Raw genomic sequence first — 12,755 nt, forward strand, 5'->3', positions numbered from 1 at the left:
AGTGAGCTAAATATTAATAGCAGACAATCAGTTTTAAAACCATCAGACTACTTTGAATGATAGATTCTGGGCGCTGAAATGATCTTAGATTGTTTAAGTCATTCCTGCACCCCTTAAAATATATACACACTCACACACACTCGCCTACACACACACACACACACACACACACATGTGCACACACGCACATACTCATCACCTTGCTCTGCAGCCCCTGGATGAAACACCTTGAGAGACAGGGAAACCATGACATCCCAGAGTAACTCCTTTCATCCTCCCATAGCCCTGTGGTGAAAGCATTCCTCTCTACCTTGGGCCAAAATTCACTTGCCTGTATCTCTCCCCCTTTTAGCTGACAAATTGTTTAGAAAGTTAGTTCATTAAACAAACAAAACAAAACAGCAAACCCACAACCCTCTTCAAATTTCTCCTGCTGTTGAGAGCCAACCAGGTGCCTGTGGCCAGCAGCTCAGGTGAGCTCAGACTCCTGGGGACCACAAGGAGGGATGTGCATTTGGACCCCTGAGAAGGCCAGTCCTCACCCCTGAAACAGCCTTCTGGAACTTTCTAGGGCTTAGTGGATGCCCTTGAGATGCTAAAGGTGCCAAGCCTGTGGCCTTAGCTGGATTTTGGCCTCACTGGGTCCCTGGGAATAGTTCAGGGTCATTTTGTAATCTTCAGAGGCCTTGCCCCAGATTCTTTCCTCTGGTCCTGTGACCCTGGTGACATTCCGGGAACACTCAGGCCACATGAGGGGAGGAACTGCTGCCTGGAACTTTGATCAGCACCAGGGCTGCTGGGTTCACATGGACCAGAGACCATGCCAAACACCCTCTGCTCCTGACAAACAGTCAGGGCAGTTGGTCTCCATCCGCTCAGCCCCTCATGGTAGGTCTCCTGCGGTCGGTGGGGGCGTGGGAGGAATCTGGCCTAGAGTCCTGGCTTAGGGGGCAGGAGAGGGGCTGCCCACTCCTCCCCAGTTTCAGAGCATGTCCCTGATTCTGGGCAGGTGGCACTGTGTCCCCCTGCACTGGGAGGGGAAGCCACACTGTGCTCAGCCAGGCTGCTGCTGGGCTCAGGCAGGAGGCAGGTCCCAGCATGGGGTCCTGAGATAAAGGTCCCTGGTGCCCAACAGTGGGGATGAGCAGGGTGACCCTATGTCCTGGTTTGCTTGGTCCTGCCCTTGTTTATGCCTGTCATCCTGTAAAATTATCAGGAGCTCCCTTTTTATTCCCAGAAGCGTCCTGGTTTAGATAAGAAAGTATGTAGTCACTCAAGGAATAAAACATGTATGCAGTTACCTTTTACTGAATAATTACTATTTGACAGATACTGTTAAGTGCTTTGTATTTACAATCTGATTTAGCATATTTATTATCCAGTTGAGTATGGTCCAAGCCCAGGCAGCCAGTAGGTAGTGGCATCAGAATTCAAACCCAGGGCACAGTGCTGCAGAGCCTAAGTGCTCCCCGACTGCATTAAGCAGGATGAACAGTAAGACCTGAGTTACAGGGTATTAAGAGACACAAACATATTTTGGTTCAATTCAGCACACAGGGCCTGGGCATATTCTCTGTGTGCAGCCCTGGCCCATGTGCTGGGGTGCCCCTCCAGGCTGGAGATGCTGTGGGTGGTACAACCCCAGCCTTGAGGGGCTCACAGTCAGGTGCATGCAACTGACTAGAATACAGAGGAGAAGGACCCAAGTCTTCATCAGAGGACATGACGGACCTGTGAGATCCAATCCAAAGGAGGTGCAGTCAGAGAAGGCTTCCCAGGGGAAGGGTGACATGCACTGGCCTGGGAAGATAAGTAGAATGGGGACAAGTAGCACAAGGGAAAGGTCGCACAGCATTCTAAAATGGGGGGAACTGTGCAAGAGAGGCTAGAGCGGGTGCCCTATGGGAGCCTTTGAAGGAAGGACAGTGCCAGGTTCACAAACTCCCCTTATTTCAGAATGGTCAAGAATGCTAGGACAGCTGACAGACAAGATCCTCTTGAGCCTTTGAAATGTAATTGCAAAGCAGGACAGAAATAAAGGAAGCCGTTACCATGTGTTTAGAACTGTGCTGTGTGTTTTACACAAATATCTCAATTTTGATTACTTTTAACCTTATTACAAAAGTGATACCTGTTCATTATTTTTAAAAACACAGAGAATATATGAAGCAAAAGGAAAAAATTAAAACCCCCACAATTCCGTTTTCCAGAGGTAACCACTGCAAATATTTTGTGGATAATCTGAAGCTATCTAGGGGCCCATCAAGAGTTGCTTCATTAACATAAACTCAGGTGTGGGGCTCATTATGAATGACATTTCCTCTCTTATCCCTCAGGAAATGCCAAGGGTTTTTGGAGCCCTGTGCCAGGAATAGGAACGACGACCAAAAATAGCTTTCTTACTATATTACAACATCACAAACCCAATGCTAGTTACCTCATTCGATTGCCACAATAATCCTAACAACGCTGTAATTTAGGTGACATTATTATTATCATGATTGTTCTCAATTTATCAGCACAGGAATGGAGACTCTGAAGGCTTCCCCTGCCTGGGCCACTGGGCAGCAGGTAGAGGAGCGCCGGCCAGCAGCGAGGGGCAGAGGCATGTGCCCAGCCTGTCTGACCACCTGAGCTTGGCTTATTTTCCTAGGTTGACAGAAAAGGAGATGGAGGTCTAAGGAGCAGCAGGTCTTCCTAGGGACCTAGATGAGGCAGTCCGGGGACCCTGATAAGCCACAGAAGCCTCTCTTTCTGTTTCCAGATGTGCTGGAGCCCATGGGGCAGAATCCAGCACTGTTGGCAAGGAAGACACCCCTGCAGACATCCCCGAGTCAAACAGTAGTCCCCCGGGGGCTTGGAGCCCGGGCTCTGGTCTCCCATTACCCTCTGGAAGGAGTAAGGGTTAGCTCTGGAGTGGATGACAGACTGGCTCATGGCACACACAGAAATGTACCAATCCAAAAGCAATTTGAGATGGGGAAAGAGTCTATTTGCAACCAGTCAATTCCCTCTACCCCTACCCCCCTGAAAGTCAGACTTCCTTGGCTTACTGAAAGCATGGAACATGTTTGTGGGCATTTGCTGGTCTCTTCACAAATACAGAGGTAGTTTCTCAGATGAGAAACAAGAATCTTCTGGCTGCTGTCCCAGCCTCCTCAGTGCTTAGGCAGGGGCACTTCCCATTTCGAGAGCCCCCAGTGACCTTCTCTTGAGGGTGTGTTGGGGAAGGGACCTCAGCTCAGGGCATCCTGGTGAGAGCCATCAGAATCTGTGCTGCACTGAACCAAGGACAAAACAATTACCCGCATCTTTGGCTAGGAGGAAAGAGCCTGACAAACCGCATCTCACTGGTCCATAAATGGGACAGTTGGATGATCTCATCAGCTTTTTCATATATAACCTCTCTGACTACTTCAGAACAAAGCTGGAACTGACTTGAACCCAAAATAATTAGGTCACTCATGTTGCTGAGCCCTCACCGTGTGCAAGGCTCTTGGTTTGGAACTTTCAACACATATTCTCATTCAGTCCTCAGAACAACTCTGTGAAGAAGGTAGCATTGAATCTTGCTGTTTCGAAGGTGAGGACATTGAAGCTCAAAGAGATTAATTAATTCAGCCATAGCCACACAGCTTGTAAGGGATGGAGACAGGATTTGAACCCAAACTGTCTGACTCCAGAGCATAAACCCTGAGCTATTCTAGAGTGATTGAGAATGAGTCTGGGGCTGAGCAGAACCAGGAGGCACATACTTGCCTGGGGCTTGTTCCTGACCCTCTTGTGTCCTGAGTGGCAGGCAGACGCAGCTGCTGTTAGAGAGCCTCCCTACTGCGTTGTAAAATCCACCTCCCAAGGCTTTCTAAGCATCAGAGGAGCCTCAAGGGAGGTATGAACTTTCTCAAAGAGAAATTGTCCCATCTCTATTGATTAAGCAGAAAAAATCCTGGGAAAAACTGAGAGTTCTTAGGAGTCTGAATGGGAGGAGGGGGCTTTAGTAAGCACCTGAGTTTGCTTGGAGACTTTTGCTTCTGGAGCACTTTGTCCTAAAGCTGAATCTGATGATGAAGGAGGCAGCCAGTAAAGGGCAGCAGAGAGGCAGCCAGCAAAGGGTGCCTGGGGCAAGATTTCCCGACAATGGTGAGTTCTTTCTGAGAACAAGTAAACTGAGAAAAATTTGGATTATGTTGCATGAGGGCTTCCTTTTTCTTTCTCTTTTCCTCCTTTCCTCCTTCCCTCCCTTCCTTTCTCTCTCTGTTTTTCTTAAAGCCAAATGTATTCTATCTAAAGGGCATTTTGATCTTCCTACTCTTGGTGTTCAAACAACCTTTTCTGCAGTGATGGTGGCCTCCAACCTTTAACAATAGTTAACATAGTTTATTAATTGCTCATTCTATATCAGACACTGATCTAAAACCCTCACCTATATTTACTCATTTAATCCTCACAATTACCCTAACATAGTAGGCACTATTATTATTCCCATTTTATAGATAAGGAAATTGAAACACAGACAGATTAAGTAATATGCCCAAGGCCACACAGCCAGAATATGATGGAGCTGAGATCTGGACTCGTAGAACTTGAATCACTACAAACTATGTACATGACACAGGTGGGAGGAGGAGTGATCTGAGGGCTGCATATCCCCTAAGGGGGCAGTTAAGCTCCAGGTGCTCTTAGCACAGGGGAATGTGTGCACACTGTCTCTAAACCACCCTGAAATCTGGACTCTTAATGTGATATTTCCCAATTTTTTACATGTTGGCAAATGGTTCATATATAAAGACTGAGCAATGAAACATACTTGCAAGTTGCATCAATCAATTTGTGACCTGTGGGTGGATGCTGCCATTAAAATAAATAATTAACATTTAGTAAACTAAAACCTAGTCCACTTCCCTTATTTAAGACAAAACCACAAACCACAAACCTACTGGTCTATGGAATCCCTGGGCCTGGACCCTCCTGTCCACGCAACATTGGAAAGTTCCCTGTGCTGCACGGTGGGGTGGGGGCAGAGGCCAAGGATAGCCTTCTGGCAGCAGTACTGAGTAGCAGGCGGACTTATTTTAAGATAAAAGCCTGTCTTGTTCCTGCAGCTGCTCACTGGGATGTGCAAAGAGCAGATGGTAATTAGGCTCTGAAATGTGCTGAGATTTGGAAACTCAGGGTTAGTCATGGTTTAAACATTTCTAACTCAGGAATAATCTGCCCCTATTTTACACGTTATTGTAACAATTCCAAAATACCCATGGTCTCCTTTTACACTTCTTTCATGCCATTTGTCTCCTTTCTGCTACTTTCTCCAATCTGGAAAGGACATGGGAAGTCCAGGAGACCTGGGTCTTGGTCCTGCCACTAACCCGTGAGGTGACTGTGGACAGGCCACCTGACACCCTCGCTGTTGGGAAGTCAGAACCCTGGTCCCACAGCCTTGCAAGGCTGCTGTGAGGTAGTATGAAAACAGCTATTTAAAAACATACACTGCTGCCCAGACGGTGGTCTCCCTGACACAGGTGACCCCGTCTCTGACTCACAGAGGGTGCGCTGGCCACCAGGCCACCTGTCTTTGATAAAGGCGCCACTTCTGTTTTCTCTTCTTACTCTGATCTAGGAGATGCTGCTTGGAGCATGGCTGTGCTGGGCCTGCCTCCTGCTCCTGGCCAGGCTCGCCCAGCCCTGCCCTGTGGGGTGTGACTGCTTCATTCAAGAGGTGTTCTGCTCCGATGAGGAGCTGGCCACCATCCCGCTGGACATCCCACCACACGCCACAGACATTGTCTTTGTAGAGACTTCGTTCACCACAGTGGAAACCAGGGCCTTGGGAGGTAGCCCCAACCTGACCAAGGTGGTTTTCCTCAACACCCAGCTCCGCCACTTGGGGCCGGATGCCTTCGGGGGTCTGCCCAGGCTTGGGGACCTGGAGATCACCGGCAGTGCCCTTTCCAACCTCAGTGCTGACCCTTTCTCCAACCTGATCTCACTGGGCAAGTTCACCCTCAACTTTAACTCACTGGAGGTGCTGCCCGAGGACCTCTTCCAGCACATGGATGCCCTTGAGTCCCTCCAGCTGCAGGGCAATCAGCTCCAGACCCTGCCCAGTAGGCTCTTCCAGCCTCTGAAGCATCTGGAGACACTCAACCTTGCTCAGAACCTCCTGGCCCAGCTGCCCGAGGAGCTGTTTGAGCCCCTCAGCAGCCTGCAGACACTGAGGCTGAGCAACAATGCACTCTCCAGCCTGCCCCAGGGCGTGTTTGGCAAACTGGGCAGCCTGCAGGAACTCTTCCTGGATGGCAACACGATCTCGGCACTGTCCCCGGAAGTGTTCTCACAGCTCCTCTGCCTGGAGAAGCTGTGGCTGCAGCGCAACGCCATCAGGCACCTGCACCCCTCCATCTTCTCCTCCCTGGGCAGCCTGACCTTCCTGAACTTGCAGGGGAATGAACTGCGGGCGCTGCCTGCCGGCCTCTTTGCCCACACCCCCGGCCTGGTCGGCCTGTCTCTGTCCCACAACCAGCTGGAGGTTGTCACTGAGGGAGTATTTTCCAACCTGTCCAGCCTTAGCTCGCTTATGCTTTCACACAATGCCATCACCCATCTCCCGGCAGGTGCCTTCAGGGGCCTTGGGGGGCTGGTCAAGCTCTACCTGGGCAGCAACAATCTGACAGCCTTACACCCAGACCTCTTCCAGAACCTCTCCAAGCTTGAGCTGCTCAGTCTCTCCAGGAACCTCCTGACCACGCTCCCAGAGGGCATCTTTGACACCAATTACAACCTGTTCAACCTTGGCCTGTACGGCAACCCCTGGCAGTGTGACTGCCACCTGGCCTACCTCTTCAGCTGGCTGCACCAGTATAGTGACCGGCTCTTCAACATCCAGACCTATTGTGCAGGCCCTGCCTACCTGAAGGGCCAGGTAGTGCCCGCCTTGAAGGAGGAACAACTGGTGTGTCCGGTCACTCGGGACCGCTTGGGCTTCCAGGCCCCGGGACTGGAGGACAGGGAGCCAGGAGGCAGCTGGGATCTGGCTGTGGAGGAAAGGGCAGCCTGGAAGCGGTGCACCTACAGCAACCCTGAGGGCACTGTGGTGCTCGCTTGTGACGAGGCCTGGTGTCGCTGGCTGAATGTCCAGCTATCCCCTAGACAGGGCTCGGGCTCCCTGGGACTGACATACAATGCCAGTCAGGAGTGGGACTTGAAGTCGAGCTGTGGCTCTGTGAGAGTCACTGTGTCTATTGAGACTCGGGCAGGGCACCCTTAGGTGCAGGGCATTTGGAGCCCAGAGCTTGGGTAGACTGCCTCTGGGCCTGACCAGGGGAGAGGTCAGGGCTGAGGAGGAGCGGAAGCTTTGAAGATCTAAAGCAAGGGATGGGGTTACATCTCCAAGATGCAGGAGGTGGGGGTGGCCGGTTCCACCACCCAGCCTCTTCCTCCTCCTTTTCCTTCATTATCCCCGTCTCAGAGTCTGAGACCAACAAGGCTTTCCTTAAGCTGTGCAAAGCATCCGTTAAAGCTACGTCATGGTCTGGAGAATAAAATAACACTGCTACCCCGGTGCTCCTTTATGATTTAATACCCACTCCACTCCCATCTCCACCCTGATATTCTAGCCCTGAAGTACTACTGCACCACTATTCCAGTTCTTCAGGACGGAGGCTTACCCTCTTTTGACATCTAGTTCTAAAGCCAGATGTCTGTTTTTATGTCTCTCCTTGGAAATTTGTTTTTAATTGGCATAGTGGGAAAAAAAGGAGACTGCAGAAGCAGAGGTGACCAGAAAGACTGGGGGCAGTGGTCTGACTTTGGCATGTGGGGAACTCGTGTCACTAGCGACCACTTCGAGTGCTGGGGCCGGGAGAAACGGCAATGAAACGGTGCCTCGGGAAGCTGAAGACCAGAGGTTCAGCTTTCACAACACCAGTCCCCCAGAGCAGGGGCTGTGGCTCACCTGTTCAGCTGACAAGATGGCTCTTCACGAGGAGGAGAAGCTCTGAGGAGACGGGTGGGGAGGGACCAGGAGCTGGTGGGCTGGAATGGACGCTCTGGTCTAAGCTTTTTCACCACATCTGCCTCTGCGGGCTGCTCGCTCACTGAGATGGCTCTCCTTCGGTTCTCAGGACTCCTCGCGCTTACCCAGCCCTGGCTGAAGCTTCAGTTCCCCAGCCACCTCCTCCATGCTGGGCTGCTCAGAGTTCCCTGCCTTTAGGCCCTTGGGCAGTCTCGTGCTTCCCCGGGCCAGATGCCACGTCTACAATGATGACCCTCTCTCCTCCTGGGGCTCGGGTGGTTTGGGCCTGATGCTGACACGTCTGCCTGCTCAGTACCATCGCAGCCAGAAACACGTCTAAACCAGACTCTGCTCCCAACTTCTCCTGGATCCCATCCACCACCTGCCGAGCCCAGGAGCTGGGTGTCTGCTCCAGTCTCTTCTCCCCCTTAATCCTCATAGCCAACTAGTCAGCAAATGCCTCTCTCTGCTTCCCCTTTCCCATTCCCAGCCCAGGGCAGTTCTTTGTCTCCCTGGGCCCAGCCATGGTGCTGCCTCCTACCTGGTTGCCCTGCTGGCAGTGTGGACTGGCCTGGGTGAAGCTGGGTGGGGAAGGAGAAGTGAATTAGATGTACTGTGGGCCCTTCTGGAACTCACTCATGGTCTGGTGGGAGAGATAAGACAAGGCACATGGAACAAAAAAACACAGTGCAAAGGGGTGGGCGCCAGGCAAGCACTGGGGCATCCAGGGAGGTGGAGCCTTAGACTAGCACAGACCTCAGGGAAAGGCTGCATTTGATCCCGGGCCTTGAGGGGGGCAAAGGGCAGCATAGGGAGGATATGAGAAATGTGTGCCAGAAGGATGTGAGCAAGGGGTGGAGATCAGCCAGTGGGCGAGGTCAGCACCATGGGCCTCTGGAGCAGGCACTGGCTGGGCAGAGAGGAGAGGGAGGAGATCTGGCCAGAAAGCCAGCTGGACCCAGCTGGCCTAGGGCCTTGAAGGGCAGAGTGAAAAGCCTGCATATTCATTAACGTCGTTAGGCAGTTATTGAAAGAGTGTATGCAGAAGAGGGCCATGTTCCTACTTCCGGTTTAGAGAGTTGGCTGCATGAAGTTTGAGGAGAACCAGAGGCAGACGAAACAGTAAGGACTCTTGCCTACTTGAGATGACAGCCTGGGGGCCAGGGATGCTATGGAAATAGAATGAAAAGGTTTCAGCAACTGAGTAACACATGCACAGATGGATTAACAGGCCGAAATATAGATTGTAGAAATGAAAATTCAAATAATATAGGTATCACTTTGTACCTACTAATCCCACAGAAATTAGATAGCTGGATCATGCCCAGTGTGGCCCAGGATGTAGGCATAGGGGACCTCAGACAGCACCAGTGGGTGCAGACACTCTGAGCACACCACAGCAGGTCTGAGGCCAAGAAAGGGTTTGGTGAGGGGGCAGAAGTCCGCTGTCGGTGGGGCGGGGGGCTGGGATTTGAGGGAGAAGGAGAAGCCTGGAGGGACTCTCAGGTTTCTCACCTGGGTGGTGGGGAGGATAGCGACCCCATTAACCAAGGGCCGGAGCAGGTTTGGGGAAGAGAGAGGCAAGCTTCCAGCTGTGACACTGCAGTACAATTTCTCCCTCGTGTCCAGGGATACGCTTTTAAACAAACACACTTCCTGGGGTTCAAATCAACTTAAATTATCGTTCAGCAGATTTGCCAAAGGAACAGACTCGCTCCCAAATTCATTTAATTCAATTCCCCAAAGCATTTGGTGTAAGAAAAATCTCAACCAAGGTCGGGGAACTTTGTCTCCTCAGAAAGGCCGAGGCCTTGAGCCCCAGAGGGCCCTGTTGTGCCAGCCCCAGGCTGCTGCGCTGCTGCCCAGGCCGGCGGCCGCCCGCGTCAGGCTGCTGTCCGGTGGGTGTGCGGCGCTGTTTACGGGAGGGACGGCCCCGCCCGGTGCATCGAGGCACTTGACGAGCGGGCGCCCCGCAAATGAATGCCTGTCTGGGCTCTAGTTCCTGGTCCAAACAGTCATGCGTCTACTGCCAAGGAAAAACGAACAAGGTAACTGAGCAGACATTTCTCTTAATTATATTTTTCCCCAAAATACAACTCTTTATTAAGCCAAAATATAGTGATCTCTCTCTGTGCTGAATGGTGTTGAGGAAAGAGCGCTGGCGGACGGCCAGGGGCTGTGTAGTCGGGACAAGCTGTTCTCCCTTTCAAGTTGGCCGGGACAGACCAGGATCACTGTGCTCTTTTGGGTAAAATAAACACAGGCCGCATGGGCATAGCTACATTAAACAACTACTTGTAGTTTATCTGGAATCCAAATTTAACTGGCTAGCCAGTGTTTTATCTGGTGATCCAACCACCTGATGAAGGTGGGGCAACGACAGGGTGGAGGGGGGTGGGAGCGGGTAGTTTCCTTTGGGACCAGAGAGAGGCCAGGGCCAAGGCTGCAGTGGGGGAAGTCCTGACCACTGTGCGGCCGCTGGGATCTTAGATTAGAGCTGACAAGAAGCAGGCGGCACTGCGCATCCTGCCAGCTCAGAGTGAGGTCAGCAGGGGAAAAGGCAGCCCTGAGTGTGCTGTGCACCCCATGGGTCCTAACGTCCTGCTGCTGAGTGGTCCCAGTCTGGTGCAGCTGGAAAGCTTTTGATGGGTTCTGGATTGGTAATCAGGACACTTGGCTCCCCCCTCTGGCTTCTCTCTGGGTCTTGGTTCCCTCTATGTAAAAAGGAGTTTGGTGCTCAATGCTGACTGAATCCTAGAATCACCTGGACAGTTAAAAAACAAACAAACCCAACAACAGATGCCTGGGCCCCACTTCCAGAGATTCTGCTTCACTTGGCTGAGGGGAGACCCAGATATCAGTTGTTGTTATTTCTTCTTAACTCTCCCTGTGGTTCTAATGCTCAGACAGGATTAAAAATTGGGGGCTCAATAAGAAGAAAACAAATCCTACCATTTGCAACAACATGGATGGAGCTAGAGGGTATTATGCTCAGTGAAATAAGCCAGGCGGAGAAAGAAAGTACCAAATGATTTCACTCATCTGTGGAGTATAAGAACAAAGAAAAACTGAAGGAACAAAACAGCAGCAGACTTACAGAACCCAAGAATGGACTAATGGTTACCAAAGGGAAAGAGGGTGGGAAGGGTGGGTGGGAAGGGAGGGATAAGGGCAGGGAAAAAGAAAGGGGGCCTTATGATTAGCATGTATAATGTGGGGGTGGGTATGGGGAGGGCTGTGCAACACAGAGAAGACAAGCAGTGAGTCTACAGCATCTTACTACGGTGATGGGCAGTGACTGTAATGGGGTTTGTGGGGGGGGGGACTTGGTGAAGGGGGAAGTCTAGAGTCTAGTAACCATAATGTTTTTCATGTAATTGTAGATTAATGATAATAAAATGAATAATTAAAAAAAGCCTCCAATTAGAAAAAGGAAGAAAGTGAAAGTGTACAGATTAATAAGAAATGTAATTACAGAAAGCGCAAAATTACTACTAAAATAAAATAACTGTTTTTCAAGTTTTCATGGAAAAAAAAAACCAATGTGATGGTCTTTAAAATTGCATCAAACCACATTTAAGAAAAATGAAAAGGGGAAAAGGAAACAGAAGGAAGCCCTTGTCACGTAGGATCTTCTCGCCGTGATTGGCATTCATGGTGTCGAGCGGCCCGGAGGACCGCAAGGAGGAACATCCCTGCAGTCCGTCTGTCTACAGTCCTTGGTAATTATAAGATAAATTTTGAACTGCTGTCCTTGAAATATGACTTTTAAGGAAACTTCTGATTTATGGAGTACTGTTGGCATTGCTAAGAGTTGATAACTAGAAAGATCCTATTGTAGCTTGTTATTTTGGGGTGTTACATACAGTATGTTGCAGCCATGGGTTGAGGCAGGTGTGGGGGCAGTGGTTGAACTGGATAGAGCTGGATCTTGGAGATGGGAAGCTGCGGTCATTACACCTTTCTGCTGTCACCTCCAGTAGGAGACAGTGGGCTGAGCCGTTTCCAAGGTATGGGGATGGCACCCGCCTGTTCTTTGGCGGGCAGCCCTGGTGTCAGTGTGCTTACCCATACCTGAGGATGAAGGGGTAGGATAGGAAGCCAGCACGCATGGTGTTTTGTTCCTAGGCATCTGGGTGTATTGGACGGGTGGCATCCTGCCCAGCTGATTCTCCGCCAGCAAGGGCTTCCCAGCAGCTGCTCGACGACGTTTGCTTGGGGCCTCTGCAAACAACTCTTGCCATCTCTGCTCCTCTGCTGGCTGATATTTCATTCTTTGTGGCAGGCTTTTTATCTTTGGACAAGCAGCAGGCCTCGCCTGTTTAATTTCTTACACAATATGTAGAAAGTGAAATCCTGCAGTGGGTCTGATAGGATTCAGTGATGAGTATGTCCCAGGCATGTCGAAAGGTACATTAGCTAAGAGACAGTTTTTATTAGTCCGCCACTTTAACATCAACAGTCGTTTACTGGGCACTTTCTATGCGTTATCATTGTGCCAAACACTTTATTATGTTGTTTGAAATAATTCTTTTATTCTCTCCATTTTACAGAGGAGGAAACTGAGGCTCAGAGGCTTAAGTGACTTGCCCCCAACGTAATACATGCAAAAGAGTGCATTCATGTCCATGTCAGTCTGATTTCAATGCCTTGGCTCTTAACTTGACATTTAAAAAAAAATTGAGATATATTTCCATACCATAAAATATACTCTTTTAAAGTGTATAGTCAGTGAGTTTTACTG

General features: G+C 50.4%; 1 protein-coding gene across 2 annotated transcripts; it reads left to right on the forward strand.

The window, feature by feature from the left end:
* The first annotated feature begins 736 nt into the window (after positions 1–736).
* CPN2 (carboxypeptidase N subunit 2) lies at positions 737–10,125 on the forward strand. 2 transcript variants are annotated; one of them, XM_017664681.3, is made up of 2 exons: positions 737–888; positions 5,618–10,125. In XM_017664681.3, exons 1-2 carry the CDS (start codon positions 886–888, stop codon positions 7,262–7,264), a joined length of 1,650 nt encoding a protein of 549 aa, XP_017520170.3. In that variant the 5' UTR covers positions 737–885; the 3' UTR covers positions 7,265–10,125. The 2 variants fall into 2 exon arrangements, with proteins under 2 accessions (XP_017520170.3, XP_036880067.2); XM_037024172.2 differs by lacking the exon at positions 737–888 and adding an exon at positions 941–4,140.
* Positions 10,126–12,755: the final 2,630 nt, after the last annotated feature.

Source organism: Manis javanica, chromosome 3 (assembly GCF_040802235.1).
Source record: "Manis javanica isolate MJ-LG chromosome 3, MJ_LKY, whole genome shotgun sequence".
NCBI lineage: Eukaryota > Metazoa > Chordata > Mammalia > Pholidota > Manidae > Manis > Manis javanica.